General features: G+C 36.4%; 1 protein-coding gene across 1 annotated transcript; it reads left to right on the forward strand.

Annotated features, from left to right (window-relative positions):
• The first annotated feature begins 3,032 nt into the window (after window positions 1–3,032).
• Window positions 3,033–19,007, forward strand: LOC134668204 (synaptic vesicle glycoprotein 2B-like). The gene is made up of 10 exons (XM_063525712.1): window positions 3,033–3,256; window positions 9,398–9,616; window positions 10,053–10,215; window positions 12,083–12,264; window positions 12,472–12,656; window positions 13,035–13,195; window positions 13,278–13,455; window positions 16,145–16,419; window positions 17,188–17,315; window positions 18,325–19,007. Exons 1-10 carry the CDS (start codon window positions 3,250–3,252, stop codon window positions 18,390–18,392), a joined length of 1,566 nt encoding a protein of 521 aa, XP_063381782.1. The 5' UTR covers window positions 3,033–3,249; the 3' UTR covers window positions 18,393–19,007.
• The last annotated feature ends 468 nt before the right edge of the window (window positions 19,008–19,475 follow it).

A 19,475-nucleotide genomic window follows, 5' to 3' on the forward strand; every position in this document is an offset into this window, starting at 1 on the left:
GGGACTGGTTTTGCCTACAGTGTAGGCCCTACACTAAGAAAACCTGATGATTATCTCTATAACTATGTATTTACTTGTATGCGATTGCATAAATGTACAGTGTAGCCTAAATCCGCAGAGTAAAAAAAAACTATTTAGGCACAGTGTAAATAGTAACAGTGGACCGACGCCTTTGATGTTTGCGTAAATGCCGACACCGCACAAGAACAGTAGTGGATGGGTAGTAGTGTATGGTTGTCACAGAATTTTAAACAACTGCCCAAGACTTACACTTGACTTACTATAGACACGCTAGCTCGGTACTACATAGTACCGAGCTACTAACAACGGCGATGTATGCAGCTCGGGTGCGCGCGACTAACCCCTTGCCCCCGCACCCCGCACAATTGCCCTGTCTAGACGGCTTCGTCAATGGACTGTATTGTTACCTATAACGGCGCGATTCGGGAAATGATTTAGAGATTCACTAGATATGAAATAGTAAAGATATGTGACGTTCCACGGAAAAAGGTACCTTATGGTGGCTGTCGCTTCAACCGGAGTCAATATTCAGCCGGGGAAATGGTGCCTTTTGTAGCGGAACGTCACATATTTTTACAATTTCATATCTAGTAAATCTCTAATTCATTTCTCGAATAGACTGTGATTTACGAGTATGTATGTCCTATGTAAAATCGTGCCCAGTTAGACGAGTATTTGGCTAATCAACGAGTTGTTGATTCACCAGCTACGGTAATTTTACCCCTCGTCGGCAAACACTATGCCAATCAGATTTCAATGTAAAGTAATCAACGGTGCTGACTTTATTCATGAAAAATATTCATGCGCGAATTGAAATAAATTTTTGATTCTTAATTATACGTGATACTGAACAAACACTGCCGTAATTTATCAAGATATTTTAATTAAGAGCAGGTTGCAAAAAATACGTAAGTATGTTTATTTAATTAATTAGTTTTTCGCAGTCAAACAAATAACAAGATCTTAATTAAAGAGGAAAAAGTTATCTATCAAACAACAATCAGGTTGAACTAATTATATAGTTCATCATTGTTTACACCGATTTCTAAAGAGTCATAAAGATAAATTGCCGTAGAACTAAGTTAACTTATTTCTTCCATTTGGATTTTTTTGTCACTAGAATAATTTAAATTGGTTTTATCGACTTTTAGCTCTTTGCAGTCGCTGCAATTTAGAGTAGGTAGTTGTTAGTAGGCGATATTTTTACTCGTTACTATACGATATTGCAACTGTTTGTAAGCACGTCTATGGGCCCGATTCGGACTATGAAATAGACATCTATTAGACATCTTTTAGACATCAACAAGATACCATAACGATATGTTTAAGATCAAACCTGTCAAATTTGACATTTCCGCGATTCTGGAGATACTCTTGAACGATTTCCACAGGATATGACTTAGAGATCTAATTCACATCTAATAGATATCTTACTCTATCTAACGTAAAAGTGACATTGGTTGCCCGAATTGCGATGCAAAAGAGAACTAGTTAGTATCTAAACTATAACGTATCTAGAATGGATCTAGTACGTGTCGTTTCTTGTGAATATCTTGAAGTTCGAATACGGTAGTATCACATGGTGAGTCGGTTGGATATCTACTAATTACAGATACATCATCAGAGCAGGCGGTTCTGGGGTCGTCCAACTGGTTTTGGCACGTTCCGCCTTCGGAGCCTGTTCCTGTGACATTAGGAACACACATATATGTGACATTAGGCATACAGAAAAATAAAAATAATATTTTTCTCAAACTTTCGCGGAGGCAAGGACATGGCAACCGCAGCACAGTGTAGTACAGTGCATTTTTTTGTGGCGATCATACTCCATCATTTATTAACTCATATTTATAGACGGGGTTAACGCGAAATTTATTCAATTAGGTACCTTTATCTACCGACGTTTCGACACAGGTTTCACTGGTCATACTCCATCATATTCTCGACCATGATGGGGTAAAGCAAACGACACGTCCAATGGTCTAAATGCAAATAGATGTCACATACGAAAAAGTGAGCCTCCTGTGTCCAGGACTATTACCGCGAAAATCGAAGTTGGCAAATTGCGGGGATTTTTCTTTGTCACTCTAATTACGCCTTCGTTGGAGTAAAAGAGAAAGATTCCCGCAATTTGCGAATTTCGGTTTTCGCGGTAGCCGCTCTGGGCTGGGATCGAACCAGTGCCTCTGCGTTCGCGGCAGATGCCTCAACCATTCGGCTACCCTAGTCATGGCAGTAGCTATGGGTCTAGTTTTCTCGAGTGAATAATTTGATTTGTTTCCATGACACAAAACGGTGTCCGCAACACAGGATTAATAGGTTCGACAGTAACACGCAAAATCATGTAAATCCCTGTTAGTCTACATTGATGCGAGAAAGCTGCTTAATTCGCAAAATTTTGATGACAGGTGGATTTCCTTTATAACATCGTTTTGTTTACACCAGTTGACACGATAAATTGTTGAAATTGGTTAGTAAAGATTGTCAAGAAAGAGAACTAAATTTCAAAAGGTGGCCACGAGCCTTCCAACAGTCCAAATTGCGTGGCTGCAATCCAAAATCGGTACGTGAATGTCAAAAACGTACATTGTTTAATATTAGGATGCCGTCCATTTGGATGAATCCATCGTAACGGCATCCATTTGGAAGGCTCGTCAGTGGCCTGCTTTAGGTACCTACCAGTCCAGTCCGCTTCAAATTTAAAAGACAAATGCGAGCTTTCGTAACGACGTAACTCGTACAAATATTCCTAATTTTAAAAATATCTCAAACCTCAGGGTTATCCTACGTTTCGGTGACCCTGCTAATACTAGACGTTTACTATTACTATTTACTTTTATTTATTTTTAAACTCTTTTCGTTAAAAAAAATAAATTAGGACTAATAGTTTGTAGGGACGCAGAACCATCATATTTGAACCAATGTCAAGAACGTTTCAATTATACGTTATATTAATGAACATTCTCAATTGGAACTATGCACGCAAGATTGTTTACGAATCGTACGCATCTTCAGTTCTCTCCCAGCTTTGATATTGTTATATCGTTCAAACCGTTTAAAGCTCGTTATTAATCTGCGGAAGTATGTTATTATAAAATAAACAGTGCATAAATATATTTGTACGAAATAACTTGTTTTACTATTGATAAAAATAATTACGTTATAGTATTTTTATAGTTCAAAGACGTTTTTAAGATTGTCTGTGAATATTTTGGATGGAATAAAAGGATGCCAGGTAAATTATAACTAAGATTACATTTAACACATTATTCTAAGAAAGGTTAAGTGAACAGTTCTCATTTATAAATAAGTGCAATATTTTAGTATTTTTTCATTTCAGAACAGTCATAATAAACCAGTGTAATAAGATTTATTATGACTGTGTTTTAGATAAATAAGAAATCTGATTCGAGTATTTTGTAAGTACGAGTATGTAAGTAGGTATATCAAACTTCAGTTCTTCCATACTCTCATATGTATATTTATTCAATTTATTTATCAAAGTATTAATTTATCATTATTGTACAATTGCAATAATAATTAAATAAGTGAATTTATTAAAACTTACACTAGAGTTGACTTATACTTTACCAAAAATAAGAAAGTTAAACTATATATTTACCTAAATAATATAAGTACTTACCTATGCTAATTGCTGGGTTCAGAACTATGATATAAAAAGTTGTTTTAGTTACACATTGAGTGACCCAAACTATTTTTACATTGATTCAACTCGTTAATACATATAATATCCATTCGGCAGTTAACTGACCATTAGTACCCTAAACCTAATTACTTTTTAATTTGTTCACATAGCCACTTAAAAGGAAAGGTCCGGCCCTTATTTGAATTAGTTTGGTATACCTATAAGTGAATAGTCTAAAATAAAGACCTATTTTTTTAGTTGCCCAATCTCAACCTCTTGGGAGGACTCGTCCTCTAAAGTAGGCACTGAAAGGTGACCTCTAATTTCTGTAAATTGCTAGTTAGTTTGTTTATATGTTTGAGAACATAAAATAAATAAGCACGTGTTTTCTTATCACCGATATGAAAAATAAAAACATGTGCTCATTATTTTTTTTTTGGTAAAATAATCTTATTTTAGACTAAGAATATTCTAGACACTAATTATATTGTAACTACGAGTATATCATGGACCTAATATTATAATTACCTACGCATGTTCTACGTTGTAGGGACACTATCAATTTTACTAACAAAAACTGGTCAAGTGCGAGTCTGACTCGCGTTTCAAGGGTTCCGTACATCACACAATTTTCAAAAAAAATTTTTGTACGTGTAACGTGACGTGAGTGAAACGCCTTTAAAAACCCGAATGAGTCAATCAAGTTTTCAACACATGTAACATGAAGTTTTCTGGCGTGGTGGCTTATATCTCTGCAAATATGCAAAGTAGCTTCTAGATAGGAAATTAAATGCCGAACAATAGTACAAGTGTCTAAATGCGAAGACTGAAGACCGAGCTCCGCGTAGGGCTGAAACTCGGAGCGTCCAATGGGTCGCGCTTCCTACAACTTCCGCAAGTGTTTTAAAAGCGAAGGCCGAAGAGAGATAATACCTACAGGGTGGCCAAAAAATAAGTACATTCCCGTAACCAGGGAGGTATTGGGATTATACCTACCTACTGAGCAACATTTACTATGGGACCCGAAATCGCGAAAAGAAATGTATCCTCCCATAGAAAACGGACCAGTCAAAACGTATGAAACAGCCAAATTTTTCTTAGCGATTTCGGGGTTGCACGTCGGCAACGGAAATACACTTAGTTTATTTTTTGGCCACCATGTATAGTGCTTTTTAAAACACGTGACAATATCTAGTAACCTAATCAATCAGTACTACAAGTAACATTGCGGCTGTGTGCCAGATACAGCTTAGTCGCATTTTTTATCTTAAGTCCGACTCACGCTTGAAGCTAAAGGCACGTCTCTTCGGGACGCTTCGGGTCTTCGGCCTTATGCATATTTCGACCTAGGGCCTTCGCAATAGCTGTCTAGAACTCTAATACATCACGTTTCACTTAAACCATTGCGGCTGTGTCCCTAAAAAACCTAAACCGCATTTTTGTTCTTAAATCCGACTCACGCTTGACTCTAGATTTCTAATAGGTTTTCCTGTCATCTTGAGGAAAAGGACTATTTTGTGTATTTTTTTCAGAGTTTTAGACTTAGTGGTTTCGGAGATAGAGGGGGGGGAATGGTAATTTTTTGTCTATTTTCTTGAATAACTTCTAGAATTTTTATCGTAAATTTATAAAAAAAAATATATTTGAGATTCTCACAATGAGCTCTTTCGTTTGATATGTAACACGACATAGTTTGCAAAACTTTGATTTTTAATTCTATGGTTTACCCCCCAAAAGTAGCCCCTATGTTTAAAATTCATTTGTTGACGTTACATATCCGTCTTTGGGTCACGGACTTACATATGTGTACCAAATTTCAACATAATTGGTCCAGTAGTTTCGGAGAAAACAGGCTGTGACAGACGGACAGACAGACAGACAGACAGACGCACAAGTGATCCTATAAGGGTTCCGTTTTTTCCTTTTGAGGTACGGAACCCTAATAAGCGAAAGTAGTCATTATTTTAAAAAGTAAATAATGTAAATAACCGATAAAAATACTGTATGTTACTCGTTTAGCGTAACAGAACGTTGTAAAGTGGTCGTAAAGATAACAATACTAAATAAATCTAAAAACGGCCCGATTCGAACTTTCATATACGTCAATTAATAGATTTAGAAACGATATGGATTACAGGTGAAAGTTACAAAGCTGTCAAAAGTGACGTTTTTGTTTGAAAAAACGTCACATTTGAAACTGGCATATCTAATCCATATCGTCTCTAGATCTATTAACTTACGTATCTTGAAGTTCGAATCGGGCAGTAAGCATATTCTGGTTGTAAATACATGCATAGTTATATAACAGCATTGCAGCACCAGGAAATAGTCTATGGGTCCGATTCGGATTTTGAAATAGACATCTATTAGATATCTTTTAGACATTACCAAGATACGATAATGATATGTTTAAGATCTAACCTGTGAAATTTGTCATTTGCGCGATTCTGGGGATAGTTTAGATATCAACTAGTTCTCTTTTGCAGCGCAATTTGGGCAACCAATGTCACATTTACGTTAGTTAGAGTAAGATATCTATTAGATATGAATTGGATCTCTAAGTCATATCCTGTGGAAATCGTTCAAGAGTATCTCCAGAATCGCGCAAATGTCAAATTTGACAGGTTAGATCTTAAACATATCGTTATCGTATCTTGGTGATGTCTAAAAGATATATAATATATGTCTATTTCAAAATCCAAATCGGGCCCTAGGTCTCATTTCTCAAGCACTAACAGATACACGGCCGTCGTAAACGCTGCTCGCACTGTTAGTGCTGAGAAAGGAGACCTAAATAGCCTCTCCGAAACATGTCGCGCGAGTGACTAAAAAAAACCGGGCAAGTGCGAATCGGACTCGCGCACGAAGGGTTCCGTACCATAATGCAAAATTAAAAAGGGAAAAAAATTGCAAAAAAAACGGTCACCGATCCAAGTACTGATCACGCCCGACGTTGCTTAACTTTGTTCAAAAATCACGTTTGTTGTATGGGAGCCCCATTTAAGTCTTTATTTTATTCTCTTTTTGGTAATTGTTGATACAACATCTGTGAAAATTTCAACTGTCTAGCTATCACGGTTCGTGAGATACAGCCTGGTGACAGACAGACGGACGGACGGACGGACGGACGGACAGCGAAGTCTTAGTAATAGGGTCCCGTTTTACCCTTTGGGTACGGAACCCTAACAAGTGAGTCTAAACCGTAAAATTATTCAAAATTTATGTATACACATATTAGATCAAATATTAATAAATTATGCTCAGATTTCTGAGTGAGGTATATTTATTCCGTTTAATATTTGACAAATAAGAAAGTACAACTTTTGTAAAAGAGCATGACTGTGCATAAAGACTTCTTTTATCTCCTGATTTTGTGCCTATCACTGTGATACTCTGATTCTCAAGAAGACACATTTTCTGTCATAACGACAACGTGTTAGAGTCGGACCAAAAAAGTCTGCAGCGGATTTGATAGCCCACGTGTTATTTATACATTCCAATTTCATAGAAGTTTGATTTTTAAAACCGTCGCCTATTAACGTTAATAGTTTTGAAATCGGTAAATAATGTTATAAATGTTTGATTATCATTAAGTACTTATATGTAGTATATCTGTTTGAGTTGCAGACTAATATAAAAAAAACTGTCATATGATTTGGTATTATTATGAGCATATTTTATATTTAGGTAGTTTTAAATACTAGGTATATAATGTCCATATAAATATTAGGTATATATGTATGAAAATATAATATCCATGACCGAAACGAATTATATTAAATAATAAAATGTTACATCTTTAACAATAGGGTAACCAACTAGTATTTAATTAGTAGATATGTATATCTATGACGAACGATACTTATCACAGGAACAATATCTGTAGAAACATACAACCGTGTTTACTTATGATTTAATTGTAATTAAGGTGTTATGATAAAATGATACAAAACTACACGACGAGACCTGTACGGAAGACACTTTTTCCGTTTACTAAAGAAGTAATGTGTGAAATAATATTTAGTGTTAAAAGCGAACTTGGAGAACTAGGATTTAATAAAATAAGTTTGTTCACTCAGTGTAACTGGTGCTTCAGTTTGTGATTGTTGTTATATATTACATAGGTAAATAATGAAAGGAGACAATGAGATTGAGATTAAAGGTGAGTGACATGTGCCTACTTTGCACTACCGGAGGATTATAAATTATAAAAAACCTACAAATCCTTTTTTTTTGTGGTTTATTTTGTTGTGTTTCTGTTAAATTATTAGGTAATAATATATTACCTATTTTATATTGTACCTATAATAACATATGGCTTTAATGTAGGTAAAATAAAGCATTTACGAACATGGTTAATCATGGCCCGTTAGCGCAATGAAACTATAAATCAAATATAAAATATTTCTATGAAATGAAAATGATACCAAAACTAGGTAATTATCAACAAAATAAAATTAAGAGACACGGTTATCAATAATGACTGAAACCCTACTATTTAGTGTGTAATTATGTGTGTTCATTTGAGGGTCTGATTTTGTCTCCAATAGAGATGTCTTAATACATTTCTTTGGTCCAAATTACAACTAATACCCACCTACTAAGTACTACCTATGATTTTGCAGAAGTCTTAGAAGCTGACATAACAGTGCAATAATCGCACCTAGGCGCTAAAGGGATTGCATGCATTGTCTTAGGTAATACGTGTTGTTTTATATTATGATTTAATATTCAATGAAGAAATAAGTATAGATAGGGCTAATTTTGCGCTAGAATCGACATTTAGAGCTAAAATTGTACCCGCTATTTTGTGTCTGATCGCTAACCTTCCGTAACTCGGCCTTTTGGCTTCGCAATAACTTAGGTACTTGGGGAAGTTGCGGGAAACGCATACATTTGTCATTTGTCAGACGCTCCAGGCCTTCGGCCCTACGCAGACCTTGGCCTTCAGCCTCCGCATTTAGACATTTTGTACTATTGTTCGGTGTTTGAGCAACAAGCTAAATACCAAAGCTCGTGCGTAGGGGCGCCTCTCCTGGCCGCTTCGTCTTTTCGGACTTACGAGGAGCTCGGCCTTGGCATTTAAGATTATAGATACTTAGGGAATTGACAGGAAGCGCGCAACTTCTGTCTTCTCCATGGCTGCCCACGACACGTTTACATAAACCATTGCGTCTCTGATACAGCCTACATTTTTTTTTGTAGGTTTCAAGATGCGAATAGACCATTCCATTGCCTTACCAACGCGATTTAGCACGACACACACTTGGCCCTTGACAAAATAGTAATAAGGATTGTAGGAAGACTTATTTTACAAGACAATTTGACTTTTCATTCTGCGAGTGAGTCTATAGTTCGTTTTTTTAGCATTAGAAATAAGGTAAACAATCTTGATGTGTCTTTTAATTGAAAAACACATTTTAAAAATAAAAAGTTACGGCAAATATGTAACAATTATGAATCAAATACGATCATTTATATTCTTCTGCTTTCATAAGTAATAGTTTTTGATTTATAAAAAGCGTTTTTCAATTAAGAGACATGTCACATGTCAAGATCGTTTACCTTCTTGCAAGTTCTTTCTAATGCTGAAAAAAACGACTTGTAGGTACATTTATATAGGTTTAGGTTTATGATAGGTTGATAGGTTTATGGGTGATTTATGGTGGTGGTGGTGTGATAGGTGATTTATGATATGGTGGTAGGTATATTTATGATATTTAATTCCAGACAATGAAGCCACGAAAACGCCCATGCAGATATTGGAAGAAGCCCTGGAGTATAGCAAATTTGGCTATTTCAACTACAAACTAATGTTCGCGACTCTCATGGCTGTGTTCTCCTACACGAGCGTGACCACGACATCTTCTTACATCCTCTCCAGTGCAGAATGTGATCTCAATATGAGTATAATGCAGAAGGGATTATTGAATGCCATGCCATTTTTTGGTAAGTATGTCATGCATTCATAAATGTTCCGTTTTTTATTCATGAAAATTAAAACACCGGACACCTAGCTTTGTTAAATAGTGACCCTGCCCACGAAGCTGGAAGTCTGAAGTTCGAACATCGGTTAGGGAATTTATTTGTGTTTTTATCATAAATTTCTTCTCGCTTCCCTTGCTACACTTTGTATTTACAAATTAAATTAGCAACAAAAACTAAACATAGATACGTCTTTTAAATTTTAACTCCAAGTTTTATGTTATTTCAAAATGGCATTTTAAATTGAAAGCGTAATTTGATCGCATGGAGGAGATTTTTCGGGGCGGGTTTTTGTGATTCAAATATTTGATTCCTTACGTAATAAATATTACTAATTGTGGATTCTCTTAAGACAAAGGAGATTTGTATTTCTTTTATTTTTACGTGTTACTCTTTCCAGGGCAAGTGGTGGCAGGGCCGTTTACCGGGTTTGTAACTGACGCGCTCGGACGAAAGATGTTCCTAGTTTGGGGGCACGCCGGGATTCTGGCATGCGCGCTTCTTGAGGGCACGAGTCAATCATACTGGATGTTATTACTTGGGAAACTTCTGGATGGCATATTGTGAGTACTGACCGTCTAATTTAGTGTAATTTAGTCGTAGCTTTAATATACCTGTGGTTACAACACGAGCAAATAATTAAAACATAGATTGTACTCCTCAAACGGTAACACTTTAGTTCAGCAACTTTTAAAAATTATGAAATATTATACTCCTTATTTTTCATACAAAATAAATATTATCTTCAATGGACGCCATCGCCACGCCATATCATTGTGATTGACGTTGCTTGTCATGCCTTAATCATAACAAAATTCACAATACATGGCGTCTTAGAATAAACTTTAAAGTGTATTAAAAATCAAACCACAAGTTATTTTTAAAAGTTGCTGAACAAATATTGGTCAGTATGAGGAGTACAGCCTACAGTCACATTTTTTGCTCGTATTACAGGCCACACCCGGTATATCGCTGTGACTTGGTGCTAAAGAATCCAAGCACCGATTTTATTCTTCAAACTTAAACATTTGACCTATTCATGCATTTTTATCATTTCTTGATTTGTGATATATACCTATAGTGGATAATCTATATTACAATAGACTAATAGTAAGTATCAGTATCATCTATCAGTCAGCACTAAGTAGAAGATGTAAAGATACACGCGATATTTACTAGATTTTAAATGCAGCCAAAGAGAATAGAGTGTATAGAAGCAGATTTTCAAAGTAAATTATGTAGCCAGTAGCCACTGTAAATTTACTGCCTAAACCTTTATTAGTTATAAATCAGATCGCTTCCAAAGGATTCTACTGTTTTGGTATAACTACGTCTTTTATCTAAATATCTCTTTAGACTAATGACCGCAATAACGGTGCAAAAGTAATGATAGTTTAGCTTATCTCTAGTTTTGACGTTAACAGCCACTTATTCATAATAATTGTTTAAATAAAAGACAGATACTATAAATAAATTACCTATACAGAGTTAGTAGAGCTAAAACCGGGCACACGTTGAAAGTGTACTCACGCAAGTATGCAACATTATAGTAGCTATTGGTGTGCACGAGATGCATTACGAGGAATGTTAAAGTAAGATCAAATTAAGACTAATTTCTGAACTTCAAATACCACTCGTTGTAGGTACAGTCATCAGCAATAGTATCGTACACAACTAGGGCCGCAAAAATATGTGACACGTTCTTATTTGGAGCGCAATAAGAGCGCGTCATATATTTCTGCGGCCCTAGTTGTGTAAGATACCATTGCTGATGACTGTACTTACGTAAGACAATTTGATAAAATAATTATAGAATTCTGAATTGGTACAGTCACATATGTCACTCTTCGGAGCGCTGGTGGCCTAGCGGTAAGAGCGTGCGACTTTCAATCCGGAGGTCGCGGGTTCAAACCCCGGCTCGTACCAATGAGTTTTTCGGAACTTATGTACGAATTATCATTTGATATTTGCCAGTCGCTTTTCGGTGAAGGAAAACATCGTGAGGAAACCGGACTAATCCCAATAAGGCCTAGTTTCCCCTCTGGGTTGGAAGGTCAGATGGCAGTCGCTTTCGTAAAAACTAGTGCCTACGTCAAATCATGGGATTAGTTGTCAAGCGGACCCCAGGCTCCCATGAGCCGTGGCAAAATGCCGGGATAACGCCAGGAAGAAGAGGAGACATATGTCACTCTTCGAGGGCTGCATAAATATGTGACAAGTTGTTATGGATGGCTCTACAAATAAGATTATGTCACATATTTTTGCGGCCTTCGAAGAGTAACATTATTGCAGGTGTACGTACGTCCGTCCTTGTGTTCTCAGAGCTCAGAGGGCCTACTGGGAAAAACCAAATTTCGATTTTTGTTTTTGCGGTGGGCCCTCTGTTTCTTCGTGTCTGACTGATTCTCACTATTCTTTATAATCTTCTAGTTTAAGCTTCACATTCAGCGCAACAGCCGTCATGGTGACAGAATTCACCCACAAAGGCGTAAGAGATAGAGTATTATTGGTGTACTCTTCTTTCATGTCCTCATCGCTCATCCTTTGCGCATTAGTAGCCTGGGGAATGCTAACGAAACCATGGAACTTTATCATCATTGAAGGATACCTTGGTAAGACTTATTCAATGATTTTGTCACACAAACAAACACACACGCACGGACGCACGCGAGCACGCTCGCACGCACTCTCGTAAGCAGGCACGTACGCACACACACATAGACATACTTTTCCAAGGCGAAAATGAGTGGTTAATTGAAAATCTCTAAATCTCAAAGAATAAGTGTATTTTGTACTCACATTTATCTTTTTTCTTTCAGAATTCCACCCATGGAACATGTATCTTTATTCAACCGGGATCACGAGTTTGATAGCAATGTTATTCTATATTAATTTGCCAGAAAGCCCCAAATTTCTTCTTACACTGGGCAAAGAGTCAGAAGCTCTGGAAGTCATCAAAAGAATATATCACGAAAATAGTGGGCAGCCAAAAGACTCTTTTCCCGTAAGTATTTTTACGCTTCTTACTCGTTTTATGAAATACCTAACAATTGTAAGGTGACAAGTTATGCAGTCCCATAAGAAAACCTAATATTTAGTTCTGCACTCAGCAGTACCTATTTAGGTACTACATTTTTGCTTTTGAATGATAACTTTCAGAATTTAAGCAACATGTATAATAAATCAATATAATAGATATTATTATAACACTGAATTTTACTAGAGTCTTATAGATTACTCCCGTAGAGTATATAAACAATCAAAAATATTGGAAAAATATAAAATGAGCACGAGTTAATGACGAAATCCTAATAACGATCAAGCCTTCTATTTCTGTCTGCCTACTTGTACCCATAAAAATAAATATTCATTCGCGTTACAGATAACATCGTTTAACGCTTCTGGTGTGCACTATACTCCAGAAAACATCAGCATAAAGAAACAACTGACCAACGCACTATTTCAATCAAAGGAATTATTCATGAGACCGTTAATTTATATCCTTATGTTATTTGCGACCTCGACATTTGTAAATTTATTTGCGTAAGTTTAAAATGTGTCATAAAATTAAGCCCGAAATTTATTAAAGACTTCAGTTTTTAAACCTAAAATTTTTCGTGTACAGGTATTCCGCGCTAAGGCTTTGGTTCCCTCAAATTTCCACAATTATAGAAAATCACCAGAGCAAACATGGCGGCGAAACGGACCGCTTCTGCGTCATGATCGACGGCTACACGAGCGAGCTGGCTACCAACGTGTCGCTGGCTGCGGCGAACAATAGCATATCAGATATCTGTGTACCTGTAAGTGGATTTTTGTAAAATTGTACATTATTAAATAATATTCATCATCATCATATCAGCCAGAGGACGTCCACTGCTGGACATGGGCCTCCTCCAAAGAGTGCCACAATGACCGGTCTTGCGTCACCCGCATCCAGCGGACTCCCACGACCTTTACCAGGTCGTCAGTCCACCTTGTGGGGGGTCTACCAGCGCTGCGCCTTCCGCCTTGCGCTTTAAATAATATTTGGTATCATATAAATGATATATAAAGCGGACCCCAGGCTCCCATGAGCCGTGGCAAAATGCCGGGATAACGCCAGGAAGAAGAAGAGATAAATCTATATATATAAATGCAAGTGTCCTGACTGACTGATTCATCAACGCAGAGCCGAAACTACAAAAGCCAGAAAGTTGAAATTTGCACACCAGATTGCATTTATAAAGTGTACAAGAGATAAGAAGCGATTTTGAGAAATTCAACCCCTAAGGGGGTTAAAAAGGGGATGAAAGTTTGTATGGGGTTAAAGTTTTCTTTTAAGCTAGGAATTTGACACTTCGTAAAAAGATATATTATTAAAATACAAGAAAAGTAATTTCAGCGTTTTTGAAAATTCATCCCCTAAGGTGGTGAAAAAGGGGTTGAAAGTTTGTATGGGTATCAAAAATTTTTTCGAGTGGTGGACTTGAATCTTTGTATTTAGGGATACTATTAGAAAAGTAATTTCAGCGTTTTGTAAAATTCATCCCCTAACAGGGTTAAAAAGGGGTTGAAAATTTTAATCCATTACAAATGCTTTGAAACTTCTTAGAAAGGCATAATAGCCGATTACAAAAAAAAGTGATTGCAACGTTTTTGGAAATTCAACCCCTAAGGGGGTTAAAAAGGGGATGAAAGTTCGTCTTCGGCTGCAAATTTTATTTTAAGCTAGGAACTTGAAACTTTGTAAAAATGTATCAAATTCAAATACAAGAAAACTAATTTCAGCGTTTTAGAAAAGTCATCTCCCAAGGTGGTGAAAAAGGGGTTGAAAGTTTGTATGGATATCAAACATTTTTTCGAGCGCGGGACTTGAGTCTTTGTATTTGGGGATATTATTAGAAGATAATAAAAGTAATTTCAGAGTTTTGTAAAATTCATCCCCTAACAGGGTTAAAACGGGAATGAAAATTTGTATGGGGTTGAAGTTTTCTTTTGAGCTAGGAATTTGAAACTTCGTTATAAGATATATTATTAAAATACAAGAAAACTAATTTCAGCATTTTTGAAAATTCATCCCCTAAGGTGGTGAAAAAGGGGTTGAAAATTTGTATAGATATCAACATTTTTTTCGAGCGCGGGACTTGAATCTTTGTATTTGGGGATATTGTTAGAAGACAGGAAAAGTAATTTCAGCGTTTTGTAAAATTCATCCCCTAACAGGGTTAAAATGGGTTTCAAATTTTGAATCCATTACTAATGCTTTGAAAATTCTTAGAAAGGCATAATAGCCGATTACAAAAAAAAGTAATTGCAACGTTTTTGGAATTTCAACCTCTAAGGGGGTTAAAAAGGGGATGAAAGTTCGTCTTCAGGTGCAAATTTTATTTGAAGCTAGAAACTTGAAACTTTGTAAAAAGGTATTAAATTAAAATACAAGAAAACTAATTTCAGCGTTTTTGAAAATTCATCCCCTATGGTGGTGAAAATGGGGTCGAAAGTTTATATGGATATCATACATTTTATCGAGCGCGTGATTTGAATCTTTGTATTTGGGGATATTATTAGAAGTCAATAAAAGTGATTTCAGCGATTTGTAAAATTCATCCCCTAACAGTGTTAAAATGGGGTTCAAAGTTTGAATCCATTACAAATGCTTTGAAACTTCTTAGAAAGACATAATAGCCGATTACAAAAAAGTAAGTAATTGCAACGTTTTTGGAAATTCAACCCCTAAGGGGGTTAAGAAGGGGATGAAAGTCTTGGGGTGTAAATTTGATTTTAAGCTAGGAAGTTGAACTTTTTGCAAAAAAAAAAGTATTAAAATAAAAAAGATGAAAACTAATTCAAGCATTTTAGAAAATCATCCCTCAAGGTGGTGAGAAAGAGGTTGAAAGTTTGTATGGAGATCAGATATTTTGTGAGTGCGGAACTTGAATCTTTGTATAAGGGCATAGGTACCTATTATGAGAATACAAGAAAAGTAATTTCAGCAACCAACATCAAAATCCACAGGACTTAAAACTTCATACAATTTGCTAAAAAAGGAAAGTACTTAATTTCAACATTGCTTGGATATGAAAATTATAGGTACTAAAGATGTAAAATGTTGAAGATAAAGTTCCACGCGGACGAAGTCGCGGGCAACAGCTAGTGATATATACAGGGGTTACGACCCTCGGTCCGATTCGACCCAGGTCCATCAGATCTCATTGGTCATTCAGCGCGGTAACGGCGCCAGTGTGATGGTGACATTTGAGCCAGTTATGAATTACGATTCGTGGCGGTTATTTTATTTAACTTGAATTATTATTTGAAAATGACGAAGTCCGCGGTGGATATATAATCACTGGTGAAGCATGTTGCTGATTTGCATAGCCCCCCGACGAAGCATGCGTTGCGAATATCTTACATAAAAATTGGATTTTTTTAAAGGTTTTCTTTTGGTCATGTAATAAATTAATTTATTAAGATTTAAAAAATTAATAATTGTCATCGTTTTCTCCACAGCACCCCGCAGGTGCTGACACGTACATCAACGGGATAATTCTTGGAATTCTATCTCTGGCTCTAATCCTCATCAGCACAGTTCTGGTGGATTTCATTGGCCAGAAGCTCCTAATGTTCGTGCTGTTCATAGCCTGTGCTACGTGCTCATCTGCACTATACTGGACGAGCTCCTCAATATCAATTGGCATACTGCTAGCTGCGGCGTGCGCATTGATGCAATGTGCATTGAGTCTACAAAATTCTGTGCTTATGAGATCGGTTCCTACTACTGTGAGGTACGCATAAGCCAGATTAGGGCTCATTTAGACGGCGCGAGAACTCGCTTGCGAGTTTCATTACATTGCGGTATTTAATCGGTCGGCTGCAATGGATGTAACCTTAAAGCCTGCAATGTAACTAAAATCGCATACGAGTTCGCGCGCCGCCTAAATGAGCCCTAGGGCCCGATTCGGATTTTGAAATAGATATCTATTAGATATATTTTAGACATCACCAAGATACGATAACGATATGTTTAAGATCTAACCTGTCAAATTTCACATTTGCGCGATTCTGGAGATGCTCTTGAACGATTTCCACAGGATATGTATGACTTAGAGATCCTATTCACATCTAATAGATATCTTACTTTATCTAACGTAAAAGTGACATTGGTTGCCCGAATTGCGCTGCTAAAGAGAACTAGTTGATATCTAAACTATAACGTATCTAGAATGGATCTAGTACGTGTCATCTCTTGTGAATATCTTGAAGTTCGAATACGGCAGCTAGACATGCATCGGAATCACTATAGAAGCTTCTTCTTTTGACTGTAGTAAGATGCCTTTTGGTTCCAGCGGATCGGTTAGAATCGCATATTTAGATCGTGTCATTCACGAAGACGCGTGCCTTGACTCGTATTGTCATGTTATTAAAGGTTAGATTTGACAAATCCGCGCGTCATCGTGGATGACGCGAACTATACATAACAAAACAATTACTCTAATATAAAACTGACCTTTTAGGGCCATGATTAATTGTCTCATATTGTTTTGTGTTCACAGGGCACTGGCGTTGGCGTTGATAATAATGCTGGGAAGAGTAGGATCTCTAGTGGGAAGCGTTTTATTCCCTGTGATGTTAGAGGAAGGCTGTATGTTTCCCTTCATGACTTTATCCATTATAACACTATGTAAGTACTCTGTACCCCTTACCGCATACGAAGTTTAACTATAATAATATGATGTTTAACTCTATTGACAGCTATTAAAGTTCAAATTTCAACAAATATTTTTTATTACATGCAGTAAGGGGTTAACATATTCATATTCAAAAAGTACCTTGCTACATAAATTTCAACCCCTGATAAGTAAATTACGAGAAAATATCGTAAATTTTTAAGTAGGTACCACATTAGATTTCACATTAAATAACTCTAGTTTTCTGAGTTACACAATAACAAATAATATTTAACCTGTGATGAAAATAAAACCACTTCATTTTCATTTCATTAGCGAACGGGAAACGATACAAACCTTACACATTCACTGCCAACGTTTTCGTAGCGCTACACGTGTAGCCGATTCTAGCGTTTTCCCGCTTTGTAGTGGAAAGCGGCTACGAACAGAGCGGGTTCCCGTCACTTAATGTGTTAAAGCGGGATGTCTTTGAAACTTCTATAAAATTAAAAAAATACAGAAGTTAGACCTAAATTACAGAGGGTCCTGAATTTTAATAGACATCCATTATTATGTATTGCTTGAAATGTTCACAAATTATTTTTATTAATTAAATTGATCTTTCAAAAATTTAAAATAATTCAATATTCTACTAAAAAAATTAACTTATCGTTCTTTTTTTTTTAATTTTATATGGTTTTAGTACTAATTCATTATGAATGTTAATTATAATTATACCAATGTAGGTATGTACTTAAATCGGCTATATATAATACTGAATGTTCAGTCATTCATTTTACGTTATCCTCTATCCACCCACAGGTAAAAAATAGCCAAGTCAAATGCAATTTTGATTTGTCAAAATAACGATTCAAATTCGAATGGAACGGGAGAACTTTTTATAGGCCTGTGGGCGGCTATAGGATATTGGTTTATCTTGTCATACCACTGCTGAATATATAAGCTGTTACATTTAATCTAAAACATTTGTGAACCAACTGTAATTTTATTCTATTATTGCAGGTGTTGCCGGGTTGGTTTATTTTTTTCCGAACCCAAAGAAGGAAAATGGCGCAGCCGGAGACAAATAAAAATGTAGACAATAAATGAAAAACAGAACAAGTGTCTTTCTTTTTTTAGTACACTTTCACACTCCATACACGACTTACTCCAACTTTATTGTCACGCGTGCAATAGAGTACCTACCCATTTAAGACCAAGTTCCGCCTGGCCAGTCACATAAGGGCTCACGCTAGATAGCTCAGGCATGGCTCAAAAAACAGGTATTTTATTCAGTGGCGGATTTGCAGTCTTTGCCGCCCTAGGCCCCAGGCCCTGTAGCCGCCCCTTTCTCAGCACCCATCATATTGACTACATTTTGAGTTATTTCTTGTTATCATCAGCGAATATTTTGTCACAATTTGCCGCCCCCAAAAAACTTGCCGCCCTAGGCCCGGGCCTACTTGGCCTTAGGGCAAATCCGCCACTGATTTTATTCTTTAAACGAGTTCCTCCAAAGCTAGTAATATTAAGTAGAAATTGTAGTTGTAATGTAAGTAAACAATGTAATAAATTAATACCACCTGCGTATAGCTTTAACTTAACATTTGCATGCTCAACCAGCAAAATATGTCACTGTACAGGATAATCTTTCCAATATCACCTTGTTGTACCATATTGTATGCAAATAAAAGAATTTTATTTTATTATTTATTTATTTACACAACGTCCATAATGTTTATTTAGGGTGGTCGTCATCGAAAATGATGAAGATCTATACTCGATGAATTTATGTTGATTTATTGCAGAGTTCCTGATATCCCTTAGTCTTAATTTAAATAGCTTGATGAATATTGCGTTGTCACAAAAGTTATGTCAAATTTAACTTACAATATTTGTGTAGAAACAAACAGACGGCTAAAAAAAGTTTTTTTTAATGATATTCAGTGCCTATTATGCCTTAAAATTGACTTTACTATGTAGATATATCATTAAATGCCAATCGTTACACCGGGCCGGGGCCGGGCCGGAGATTCCGGTGCTTCGTTTTCTATGGAAAGCACCACGTGATCACCGATCAGCCGTCATGAAAATGACATGTCAGACGCCACAACCCGGGCGTGCGTCTAGCGTGAATCATCCTTTATAGATAACAGATAATCATCGTCAACTCA

This window comes from Cydia fagiglandana, chromosome 1 (assembly GCF_963556715.1).
Source record: "Cydia fagiglandana chromosome 1, ilCydFagi1.1, whole genome shotgun sequence".
In the NCBI taxonomy this organism is placed as follows: Eukaryota; Metazoa; Arthropoda; class Insecta; order Lepidoptera; family Tortricidae; genus Cydia; species Cydia fagiglandana.